This window comes from Sapajus apella, unplaced genomic scaffold, assembly GCF_009761245.1.
Source record: "Sapajus apella isolate SASKATOON/1434 unplaced genomic scaffold, GSC_monkey_1.0 scaffold1638, whole genome shotgun sequence".
NCBI classification, from domain to species: domain Eukaryota; kingdom Metazoa; phylum Chordata; class Mammalia; order Primates; family Cebidae; genus Sapajus; species Sapajus apella.
The window spans coordinates 1-12,500 of record NW_022438564.1 but is presented as its reverse complement, the minus strand read 5'-3'; the positions used below and the strand labels follow the sequence as shown (position 1 = coordinate 12,500).

At 50.7% G+C, this 12,500-nt stretch overlaps 2 protein-coding genes across 2 annotated transcripts in view; one reads left to right on the top strand and one right to left on the bottom strand.

The window, feature by feature from the left end:
- Positions 1 to 1,131, top strand: part of LOC116546903 (coiled-coil domain-containing protein 61-like) — a gene marked incomplete at its 5' end in the record, with an annotated part of 2,290 nt that extends 1,159 nt beyond the window's left edge. Inside the window, 2 exons of the mRNA XM_032273020.1 lie at positions 638 to 710; positions 819 to 1,131. Coding sequence (XP_032128911.1) covers positions 638 to 710; positions 819 to 904 — 159 coding nt within the window. The remainder of the gene's footprint in view (positions 1 to 637; positions 711 to 818) is intronic.
- A 525-nt stretch (positions 1,132 to 1,656) lies between these two features.
- LOC116546902 (peptidoglycan recognition protein 1-like) lies at positions 1,657 to 6,895 on the bottom strand. The gene is made up of 3 exons (XM_032273019.1): positions 6,309 to 6,895; positions 2,793 to 2,914; positions 1,657 to 1,932 (listed from the first exon to the last, which is right to left on the bottom strand). Exons 1-3 carry the CDS (start codon positions 6,593 to 6,595, stop codon positions 1,751 to 1,753), a joined length of 591 nt encoding a protein of 196 aa, XP_032128910.1. The 5' UTR covers positions 6,596 to 6,895; the 3' UTR covers positions 1,657 to 1,750.
- Positions 6,896 to 12,500: the final 5,605 nt, after the last annotated feature.

Here is a 12,500-nt window from a genome sequence, read left to right as displayed (position 1 = left end):
GGCTGGAGTGCATGGAGTGCAATGGCACGATCTCGGCTCACCGCAACCTCCGCCTCCCGGGTTCAGGCAATTCTCCTGCCTCAGCCTCCTGAGTAGCTGGGATTACAGGCACGCGTCACCATGCCCAGCTAATTTTTTGTATTTTTAGTAGAGACGGGGTTTCACCGTGTTGACCAGGATGGTCTCGATCTCTTGACCTTGTGATCCACCCGCCTCGGCCTCCCACAGTGCTGGGGGCTTGAGCCACCGCGCCCGGCTTAATTTTGTATTTTTAGTAGAGATGTGGTTTCTCCATGTTGGTCAGGCTGGTATCGAACTCCCGACCTCAGGTGATCCGCCTGCCTCAGCCTCCCAAAGTACTGGGATTACAGGCATGAGCCACCGCGCCCCACATTCAGGGCAGTTCTTTCGCCTCTCTGTACCTTAGTTTTTATCCGTTCACTAGGGATGGTAATGGCATCACCTCCCGGGGCTATGTGAGCAAGCCAGGAGATTATTTTGCATATAATGAATGCCCAGTAGGTGTCAGGCTTTATTTTTCCCCAAGGTCCTTAGGCTCAGGATTTCCAGTGGGATTTGGGGGGACAGGAATAGAGGGACGGTGGCTGACCCCCTTTCCTACCTTCCCCATCACCAGAAGTCTACCCCTGTGGAACGCAGCCACCATGAGAAACGTCCGGCCAATTCCGGGGGCTGGGTCCCCATCAAAGGTGAGCCTGGGACTCCACATCCCCTCTCCCAGTCCCAGCTCCTGTTGGTATGGTAGGGGGGCAGTGGTATATTGGGGAGCCCCCCCACACCCACACCTGCTCTCACAGAGTACAGCTTGGACCACCAGGCCGAAATAGATGCACGTCTGAAGGCCTTGCAGGAGTACATGAACCGACTGGACATGCGGTCATGACATGGAGAGGGGGTACTGCCCCTCATCCCCCACCCACCACTGAGTATGGCATGGGGGGTACGGCCAGGGTGGCCTCCAGCCCCGCCCAGGCCCTGCCCTGGCCCCGCCCCTCCACGTGCCCCTGGGGTCTCAGGCTTGTGAGGCCCTGACCCCAATCTCTCCCCAGGCAGTACATGCTGGGAGGGAGGATATGTGCATTTTGTAAATAAACATATTTGCCCGTGGGACCCCTCAGCTTATGACTAAAGGGTGAGGGTGGAGTGGGGAGAAATGTAGAGGAAGAGAAATTGCGGGGTATAACTGGGACCTGTGTGTCTGTGCCTCAGAGGCAGATCCGGCCTTAGGCCCAGGAAAAGCCGGCATACTCTCTAAACTGTGCAAGGGCAGACCTGGGGGGAGGAGTGAGTAGCCTGTCCCCAAAGGAGTCCAAGCAGAGGTTCTGTGCAGGATGTCTTTGGCTGTGTGGTGGGAAGGGGGTGTCTTGCAGCGTGGCTCATTGCCCAGGAGGACCCCCAGCTGCTTCTGTGACATCCAGGCCGCCGTGGTGCTGATTCCTGGGCTCTGACCTGAGACCTCTGGGTTCTGAGCTGTGATGTTGCTCTCGAGCTGGGATCTCCGGGGTCTTGGTTCAGGGCCGGGGCCTCTGGGTTCGGAGCACCAGCGACGAGAGTGCTGGGAGGGAGGGGGTGGGAGGGCTCGGGTCTTGTGGGAGGGAGAGAAGAAGGGGAGGTGTGGCGGGACCTGCCCAGGAATACATTTTGAGCTGCAGCTGCACCTTTATTGAAGGAGGCGGCAGTGGGGTTTTGGCCGTGGGAGGAGAGGAATGGGGTGCCGCCCAGCACGGCCTCAGGAGGCGCGGTAGTGTGGCCAGTTCTGGATGATGCTGTAGAGCTGGTCGCCTGGAGAGAGCGTAGGCTGCACATCCCGGTGCCCTTTGACCTCATATTTGGAGCTCAGGGCTCCCTGAGCCACACCGCAGGCCAGTAGACTCTGGGCTGCCCGGAGGGCCCGGGCTGGGGGCACCCGATCTGGGGAGGCAGAGGCAGGAGTGAGGTGGGGCTTCCCAAAGGGCAGTGGTAGTGTAGGGTAGTGGGTTTGATTGTGTCCTCTGAGCTGGACTTCACTCTCTGTGCCTCAGTTTCCTCATCCGCGAAAGGAGAGAATAATGGCACCTACCCACAGGGCTGTGGGAGGTAAGAGGAATTATTTTTATGTAAAATCCACAAAATGGCACCTGGCACAGAAGAAGCCCTTAGCAAGCCTTGGCAGTCATAGTGACGATTGCATATTCTCATTCCCCTGTCGCCAGACCTCTGGCTCCCACCCACAACAATAGCTAACATCAATCAAGTGCTGCTTAGGGACTGTGGCCTGGCGTAAGGATTTTTTTTAAATACGGAGTCTTGGTCTGTCACCAGGCTGGAGTGCCATGCTGTGATCTTGGCTCACTGCAACCTCCGCCTCCCGGGTTCAAGCAACTCTCCTGCCTCAGCCTCCTCAGTAGCTGGGACTACAGGAACCTCCCACCACCCTGGCTAATTTTGGTATTTTTAGTAGAGATGGGGTTTCACCATATTGGCCAGGATGGTCTCAATCTCCTGACCTCTTGATCCGCCCACCTTGGCCTCCCAAAGTGCTGGGATTACAGGTGTGAGCCACTGCGCCCGTCTGGCGGAAGGATTTTTTATCAGCTAATTCTCACCCCCACCCTGTGGTTGGAAATGATTCCCATTTTCCAATGGTGGAAAGGAGGCTCAGAAAATTGAGTCACTTGCCTGAGGTCATGGAGCTTGTAGGTGGTGGAGCCTGTCAGCCACTGGCTGCCATGTCCCCGCCCTCCTCAGGCCGCATGTGAGCCCCCATCCTAACTGGCGGGACAGTTACTCACCCATGTAGTTGCCCATGAAGGTGATGCCAATGGACATGGCGTTCCAGAGGTGACTCGAGTGGTCTCCCTTGAAGCCCCAGCCACGGCCCTCATACACGAGCCCGTCTTCTCCAATCAGGAAGCTGCACGGGGAGGTGGGAAGCTTGATGAATGAAGGAGGGCTTCCCGAGAGGGACTCCTGCCCTTTCCTCCACTCACCTTGCCTCTGTTACTGCCCCGGGACACACAACTTCTCCAGCATCCTTTTCTTCCCTTAGTTTTCCACGACTGCTAACAATGACTGTGATCATTTATTGGGCCCCTGGCATGAGCCAAGCACAGCTCTGCATGCAGCCTTTTTTCCATCCTCACTGCAACCCTGTAAGTCACCACCACCCCCATTTTATAGAGACAGAATCAGAGTGATAGAATCACCTGCCCCACGTCACAGCCCATCAGGGGCACAGCTGGGGTTTTCACCCAGGCCTCCGAGGTCCTCACCCATGTGATCTTGTACCTTGCTCCCTCCTGCCTCCCTAGAGGATTTCTGGAAGGCTCGTTTTGCTGAATCCTTGCAGGACTGCCCTCTGAGGCAGGGACTGTTACCATCCTTATCTTAAGCTGAGAGAGCTGAGACTTAGCGACAGGATTTGTACAAGCTCCTCAGAGCCCCCTTTGTCTCAGAACTCTGCCCTCGTCCCAGCCTGCTTCCTGCCCTCGGGGTCCACTGGGGTGACAGGATCAGAGACAAAGTTGGTGTCACAACCAGATACCGACCCTGGAGCCCCAGCACCTGCCTCTTGGAGGTTTCCAAGCCTGGCAAAATCCTTAAGGCTGATTCATTCAGCACATCTGATTGAATGCATCTGACTTGGCACATGGGAATGAACTAGAACATCAGTGTCTGGGAGCTGCAGTATGTGCTAGCTCAGCCCTAGTGCTCACAGCTTCCTTAATGATGCACAGAATGCCGGAACTTCCGAATCTTGAGTCCTGAATCTACCGCTTAGGAAGCCAGCTCCCAGAATCTGGCCTTGGTGATGCTGGCTGCTGGGACTGGCTGGTTATGGCCGTGCCTTATTCCTGGTGCCTGGCATGGCAGTGGAGGGGAGGGGGGTGGCTGGTTCTCCCTGGTCATTTATTGCATGAATGTGTTGTATTTGACCGAGTGTAGAAAGTTATCACAAGACAAAAGTATGCCAGATTGCAGGGTCATTTATTATGCCGGCGACCACAGAGGACTCACGTCTCTCCAACCTGTGGTGGCAACAGGAGGGTGCCACGATTTTTTATACCCGAAAAACCACCTTGGGAGTGGGGGTGAGGGGCGGGGATGGGGATGAAAAGGCTTCAGACATTCCGAGGGCTAGTGGATTCTGTAAATTACCTCCTGGGCAGAGATGAGGGTGGGGGTCTCCGGACATTCCAAGGGCCAGGGGACTTTTGTCATTCCGTTTGTTACTTAAGTGGTTTACAGAAGTCAAGATAAACATTTGTTTACACATTATCTGGTTAAGGTGGAAATCACAGACCTTAGTTACTTATTACAAGTCACAGGAGCCAGGATGGAACTAGCTTGGGCTGCTTAGTCTGGCAATTGCCGGTAAGCAAAGGCTAGCAATTCTGGCAGTTACTGATAAGAAAAGGTAAGCAGCTTTACATAGTTTTGAAGAACAAACTGGCAGTTCTATTCACAGAGGCCAAGGACAGTAGTTATTGTAAGGAGAATGGGGCAGCCATTTCAACTTATCTAAAAACAGTTTTGCATTTTATAAAATAGTTTTGCTCCGGTTCTGGCTCTAGGCCAGCACAATATCACAAATGCATTTAAACCTCAGCCACCATCGACAAGTGGGCATAGTCAAAAGCCCCATTTACAGGTGAAGAAACTGAGGCTCAGAGGGAGAACGTGACATGACCTGGAAAGGAGATTCAGAATATTAGAACCAGATTCTGAATCCTAAAAGCTGAGAGCCAGACTTCAGGCTGCTTCTCTGTGTGGTGGTGTAGACCCGAGGCTGCAGAGCCAGGCTTGGCTCTTCATGACCTCATGGGAATGCTTAGAATCCAGCACTTGAGTCTTGGAAACAAAACCTTGAATTTGGAGTCTTTGATAAACTCTTGGAAGAGCTGGGAATACCTTTGGAAACCTCTAGACTTCTTTGGGTGGGGTCTTTTTTTGTTTTGTTTTTTACTTTTTTTCATGACAGCCTCAGGAGGTCCTGAGAACATGTGACCCTGGGTGGGGTCTATCGGGGACCTGGGGATCTGGGGACCCATGTCTTCCTCCAGTAATCTCTGCAGGGGATTCTGATGCTTACCTGGGTCAGAGCCTGCAGGGCTCAAACCTTCCCTCTCCTTGGAAACCCTCAGGCTGGATTGCAGCCCATTGTAAGGAGGCGGTAGCTGGTAAGCCTGGCTAGGACGCGCTTCACCAGGCACCCTTTAGAGTCTGTTCCCCCCACGGCCGCCAGAGGGAGCCTCATACTTAGACCAGCCCCCGACCCCGCTCTGCACGGAAGCCTCCCCTGGCTCCCATCTCACAGTAAAAGCTAGTTTTCACTGTGGTCCACAAGGCCCTGCCTGATCCCGCCCTTTCCTCAGTTCATTCTGCTCCTCCGGCTGTGTTCAGCCACCTTGTCCTTCCCACGGGACCTGCCCATGCAGCCCCGTTGGCTTTGCGTCCTGCACCCCTCCGTCGGCTCCCACATCTCAGAGCCAAGGCAGCCGCTCTCCGGGAGGCCTTCCCTTGCCCCACCCTTCCAAGGATCTCGTGTGGGTCTGGCCCCAGCCTGAGGTCACCCTCCCTCACCTTGTTCCTTTCATCCATCACTTCTGTCACCCTCTGAATTTACCTGTGGCCTTGGCTTGTTTCTCCCTGCTAATCTTTAAACCCTGGGAAGCTAGAGTGGCACCGTTCTTCGTCGCACATCTGGCGCGCTGCCTGGCGCATAGTAGGTCTCTAAAGGCAATAGCCCATGGCTTTGCGGGCCCCTGTGTGCCAGGCAGTGTCCTAGGTGCTTTGCCTGTATTTAAGGAGCAGGTGGGGCGCAATCCCTTGGACTTTGCCGAGGAGGAAGCTGAAGCTGGGAGGACCTGCCCCAGCTGGGGAGGGACCTGCCTCAGTCCTCAGCCAGAGTAAGCTGAGCTGACCCTGGAACCTGGCTCCACACTGAGTCAGCCTGGTTTTCTGTCTCCCAACAAAGGCACCAGGCATCAGGAAGGGGCGCCTTCAAAAGGTGTTGCGGATACGTTGGTGTGTGTTAGGCAAAGCCTGCCCCTTCCTCCAGGGAGCGGGGCTTGGATTTCAGCCCTTCCCCACCTCCCCATGGCATCTTTATGCTGTGCGCTTCTGCCCCATGTCTGCCCCGACCCGCATGGTGACCCAAGGAGAAACGAGAACTGCGAGGTTCAGTAAGCTGCCCGGGGTGTCAGCCGGGTGACCCTAGCACCGATCCACCGATCCCGCTGGTGGGGGCTTGCACACCTTTGCCTCTGGGGTCCCCATCCCGGCCCGTGCCTCCCCACTGCACTCACTTGTAGCCCACGTCGCACCAATTCAGTGTCTTCATGTGGTAGTGCTGCACATTCTGGGCCTGCTGCTGGCACGAGGCTGGGGTGTTGCAGCTGCTGCCCGCCGTGTGCGACACCACCACGTAGCGCACGGGCTGGCTCAGGGGCGTGCTGCACTTTGACGCCAGGGCCCCCCACTCCCTCCGTGGCACTATGGGGCTGCAGCAGGCCGGGGTTTCTGTCTTCTGAGCCTCTTCGAGTCGAAGGAGGCTGAGGAGAGCCCAGGCGAGCAGCGCGGGGCGACGGGACATAGCGGCAGGGGCGCGGGGACCGCTAGGAGTGCGCAGTGGTGGGGCCGCCTTTATCTGCTGGGTGATTCTGGGAGTGGCCCGGAGAGTCTTGCTTCACACCCTGCCGGTAAGTCCCCGCCGGTCCAGCAGACCCGAGACTTGGCTTCCTTCTCTGGCGGGGCCAGGGCGGGATGCACTGGGGTTGGGGTCTGGGTCGTGCCCATGGCAATGACAGGACCGCTCGCTCAGCAGGGAGGGACGCACAAGTCCCTGGGCGCTTCGCCCTGCCGTTTCTGGAAGACCTGGCACCGGGATCCCGGTCCTGCTTGTCTCCTCTCAGTGGAACATTGAACAACTCAACAGGAACTTACACTGCAGAGGCCCAGGGCATTGGCACATCTCCCCGCAAGGATTGAGGTACCAAAGGTGCCTATTTTAAAAACACTTCCTTCTCCCAGGTCCAAGCCTGATACCATTTACCCTTGCAGCAAACTCAAGAGTTGAGTACCTGGAAGCCCATTTCACAGTGGAGTAAACAGGTTGGGAGCAGGGAAGTCAGGGGCTGACTCCAGTGAGTCCGGTGTCTAGAGCCAGACTACCTGCGAGTGAATCCCGGACACTCGGTGTGCGAGAGCCTGCAAGGGATTTTTAAAAATGTGTATTTAAAAATATTTTTTTAATTTTATTTTTTATAAATAATATTTTACTTTTTTTTTTTTTTTGAGAGGGAGTTTTGCTCTTGTCACCCAGGCTGGAGTGCAGTATCGTGATCTTGGCTCCCTGCAACCCAACTTCCGCCTCCCGGGTTCAAGGGATTCTCCTGCCGCAGCCTCTGGAGTAGCTGGGATTACAGGCACGCACCACTATGCCCAGCTAATGTTTGTATTTTTAGTAGAGACGGAGTTCCACCATGTTGGTCAGGCTGGTCTCGAACTCCTGACCTTAGGTAATGCACCCGTCTCGGCCTCCTAAACTGCTGGGATTACAGGCATGAGCCACTGTAGCCGGCCTAATTTTAGTAATAATAAAACTATATATATATGGAGAGAGATGGGGTCTCCCCAGGTTGCCCATGGTTGGTCTTGAACTCCTGAGTTTGAGCCATACTCTTGCCACAGCCTCCCAAGGTGCTGGGACTACAGGCATGAGCCACCGTGTCTGGCCACCCTGCACGTGATTTAACCTTCCCGTGGGGATGATATATAAAGTACCCAACTCAGAGGGTTGATGAGGGATTAGTTGAGTTGCAGAAGCAGATCCCTTAGAAGGTGTCTGGCACAGAATGCCGCAGCCCTACCCCTGGGTCTGGAACTCCAGCCTGCTCTTGGTAGGAAGAAACATGCTTTATGCACGGGTACCTCTGGCAGCTTAGTTAGGGAGAGGAGGGAATCTGGGGTCTGGAGAGAAACAGCCATTTGCCCAGGGCCAGAGTGGGTTGGGGTCACCTGTTGGAGCAGAAGGCTTTCCTGGGCCCTCTGTCCTGCCCAGGTCCCCTTCCTTTGCCTTCCCAGCACTTGTGGTGAGTTCAGGGCAGACAGCCTGGTTCGCTCTTCTTCCCCTTCTACTTCACTGGCTCTTTAAAAAATTGCAAAAGGGATCTCTCATTTGCTCTCTGACAAGGAAATCAAATAAATTACAAAAGTAACACATGCTTTAAGCAGTTGAATTGATACAAAATGTTAGTCACCTGTGTCCCACCCCTCCAGCTCTGCCCACATGAGGCCACCTGGGAACAGTATGGTGTGTTTTCTTTTTCTTCTTTCTTTCTTATTTTTTTGAAACAGAGTCTCCCTCTGTTGTCCAGGCCGGAATGCAGCGGATCCATCTGGGCTCACCACAAGCTCCACCTCCCATGTTCAAATGATTCTCCTGCCTCAGCCTCCCAAGTAGCTAGAATTACAGGTGTGTGCCACCACGCCCAGCTGGCTTTTGTATTTTTGTAGAGACAGCGTTTCACCATATTGGCCTGGCTGGTCTTGAACTCCTGACCTCAGGTGATCCACCCGCCTTGGCCCCGTAGAGTGCTGGGATTACAGGTGAGCTACCGTGGCTGACCAGTGTGGTGTGTTTTCATCCTCCGTGTTCTGCATTCTCATGTACATTGTACTCATGCTGTTATTAAATTGTGCACTAGGCATCTGTAGCACTTTCCAGAAATTATCATATACTCACAATAAGCTTGCAAGATACATGTTATTATTAACCCCTTTTACAGTTGATGAAACGGAGGCTGGTGGGGGGGGTGATGATCACATACAGGAGGTGGTGAAGTCAGGGTTTGGCCACAGGCTTTCTGTCTCCAGAGTTCTAAACCGTATTCTCCTCCCTACAAACTTGTATAGGGACATTAAAAAAAAATCTAAACCATCTGCCTCAATGTCACCTAATATTTTATGGGCATCTCTCAAGTGCTGTACATTTAATTCTAATTTATTCTTTGTAATAGTTGCACAATATGCCGTAGTATCAGTTCAGCATTGTGGATCTCTTAGTTTTTGAAGGTTTTCCAGTTTTTTTCCCCCACTACACAAAATAGTTTCAGACATACATCCCTATGCACTGGTGCATTTATAAGTGAATTATAATCACAGAGTTATTAGGTCAAAGAGTATACATATTTAATTACTATTACTAGATTGTTTTCCCCCCAAAGCTAGTAATACTTGATATTTTTCTTTTCTTTTCTTTTTGAGACAGAGTTTTCACTCTTGTTGCCCAGACTGGAGTACAGTAGCACAACCTTGGCCCACTGTAACTTCCACCTCCCAGGTTCAAGCAATTCTCCTGCCTCAGCCTCCCAAGTAGCTGGGATTACAGGCATAAGCCATCACACTGGGCTAATTTTTTGTATTTAGTAGAAATGGGGTTTCACCATGTTGATCAGGATGGTCTCGAACTCCTGACCTCAGGTGAACCACCTGCCTCCTAAAGTACTGGAATTACAGGCATGAGCCATGGCACCCAGCAATAATTCATATTTTTCACCAGTAATGTTTTGGAGCCTCCTCATCCCAGAAATGGGTGTTATTACCTCTTTTTTTTTTTTTTTTTTTTTTTTTGAGACGAAGTCTCACTCTGTCACCCAGGCTGGAGTGCAGTGGCACAATCTCAGCTCACTGCACCCTCCACCTCCTGGGTTCAAAGCCATTTGCCTGCCTCAGCCTCCCAAGTAGCTGGGACTACAGGGGCATGCCACCACACCTAGCTAATTTTTGTATTTGTAGTGGAGACAAGATTTCCCCATGTTGGCCAGACTGGTCTTGCACTCTTAAGCTCAGATGATCCACCCACCTTGGTCTCCCAAAGTGCTTTTTTGTCAATTACTTATTCATATCCAGTGCCCATTAAAAAAATATTAGGTTGTTTGCCTTTTTTTTGTTGTTATTTGCAAAATGAACAAAAGAATCCCATAATTGGGATTGTTTAGTTCTTAGGTGTGTACATTTTGTGTATTTCAGGTTTTTTTAGAAGCACTAAAGAGTAATGTAATATAAAAAGTGTACAAACACTTTTTTTTTTAACAGAGTTGACTTAATAGAGTAGTGAGCTTATGAATTTGCATGAAGTGAATCCACCTGTGTATCCAGTGCCTGGATTAAGAAGTAGAGTTACACTTAAAATTTTAATAGGAATTAGCAAATACAATACCAAAAAGATTTTAGTATTTATTTTTTCTACAGTATGATCAGTTTTTAAGTGTTTTACTATCCAAAGAACAAGATTTCATTATTGCTTTATTTGCATTTCCTTGAACATTAGAGAGGTGATTATCTTTTTACATGTTTATGGCTACCAATATCCATTTTCAAGTCATCCGTTCACCTCATCATTTTCTTGTTGAGTTATTATATATGGGGGATATTAGCCCTGTGTCTTATCAAATGTGCTACAAAGCTTCTAATCTGTTTAAAAAAAATCTAGATTTTTCTTTTATGGTTTCTGTGTTTCCTGTCTTAAGAGGGACTTTTCACACTAAGATTGTAAAACTTTTTCTATTTAAAAAAGATTATTTTGTGTTTTACTTTTAGATCTTTACCTTGGCTAAAATGTATACTTGCATGTGGTGTGAGGTAGGGGTCTGAGCTTGTTTACAGATGGCTAGCTGTTTGGCCAAGTACTATTTATTATATAAGTGATATGATTTTAAAATTCTGTTCTGTCCCTTATTAGCTGCATGATCTTGGGCAATTGGGTAGCAATTGACACAGTCAACCACTTCCTTCCTGAAATACTTACTTCCTTTAGCTTTTGTGATGTAAGATTGCCTTGCTTTTCCTTCTGTTTCTCTGGCTGGTCTTTATCCCTGTCTCTTTTTTTTCAGAGTAATTTTCCCTCTGGACCCTCACAGTATACATTTTGTGCTGAGTGACCTTATCCACATAATGGCTTTAGCCATAGTCAAAATGGAGAGGATTCCTGTATATTAGTTTCTAGTCCAGAGCTCTCAGCTGAGTTCTGGATCTGTGTATCTACCTGCCCACCTGACGCCTCTACTTGGACATCCTACAGGCACCTCCAGTGCAAAATGACTCATGACCACCTTCTTCACATCATTACTCTCTCAGAAGTTCCTGTCTAAGGGAATTGTATCACCATCTTCCCATTACAAAAGCATAAATTTGAGCATGATCCTTGACCAATTCATGTTCCTTCCTCTGTTGTACCCAGCACTGAAAGCAATGCCCAGCATATAGTAGGTGCTCACTAAATAGCTACTGAATGATTGAATGGATATGCAACCCACCACCAAGTCATGCCATTGTGATGAATTAGACCTATCTACTTCCGGTCTCTGCACCCTGGTCCAGCCACTGCCTTCTCTCACCTGGATTTTGCCCTGCCTCCTTCAGTGACCTCCCTGCGTGAACTCTGGCCTCTGTGAGGCCAAAACTCTGCTCAGGTCTTTTCTGAAGGTCACCCTCAAAAGTTAGTCACATTTTTCAGTGGCATCTCACGGTTCCTAGAATGAAGCCCAAGCTACTCCCCATGGCCAACAGCATGGGCTGCCTACAGTGCGGGCTGCCCCCATCCCAGCCTCACTCTGCTCACTCCCAAGAGCCTCTTTCTGACTCCTGCAGCCACTCTCCCCTTCTTGCTGCCCTTGGACATGCTTTGACTACTCTGCCCCCTTGGGGACTTCAGACACACCACGTGTAAGTTGTAAATAGAGGAAGCTGGAGCAATTCAGGAACTTTGTACCTTAGCTTTAAGATGACAAAACCCCCACCCAGCCTTTTGTAAGAAGACAGGACTATTTACACATCAGATTCCTTTTTATATTTGTATTTTCTTTTTTCCCTTTCTTTTGTCTGTTCCTTCTTTTGACGGATTCCTTAAAGACACTGAGAATATAAACATGAGCCAGCTGGAGTGAATCCTTCCCTTGTGACAGTTTTATTTTGTCTGTGTCTTTAAAAAATTTATTTTTTGAGACCATTTCACTCTGTTGCCCGGGCTGGAGTACAGTGGCCCAATCTTTGCTCACTGTAACCTCCGCCTCTTGGATTCAAGCCATTCTCCTGCCTCAGCTTCCTGAGTAACTGGGATTACAGGCAGGCACCACCACGCCCAACTACTTTTTTTTTTTTTTTTTTTAAAGTAGAGATGGCATTTCACAATATTGGCCAGGTTGGTCTTGAACTCCTGATTTCAGGTGATCTGCCCGCCTCGGCCTCCCAAAGTGCTGGGATTACAGGCATGAGCCACCATGCCTGGCCTTATTTACTTATTTATTTTTACATACAATACAAACACTTTAAATAAAGTTGAAGATCATCTCTGTGGACCAAATGGTTAAGCCGAACACCTGGGATGCAGCTGCCAAGTTCAGGGTAGCCCAAGTCTCTTGCTCTGACTCCAGCAGGGTGAGCTTGCTGTCCGCATGGCACAGGGTCTTTTGCTTTGTGGATGATGCAGCGGCTTACGT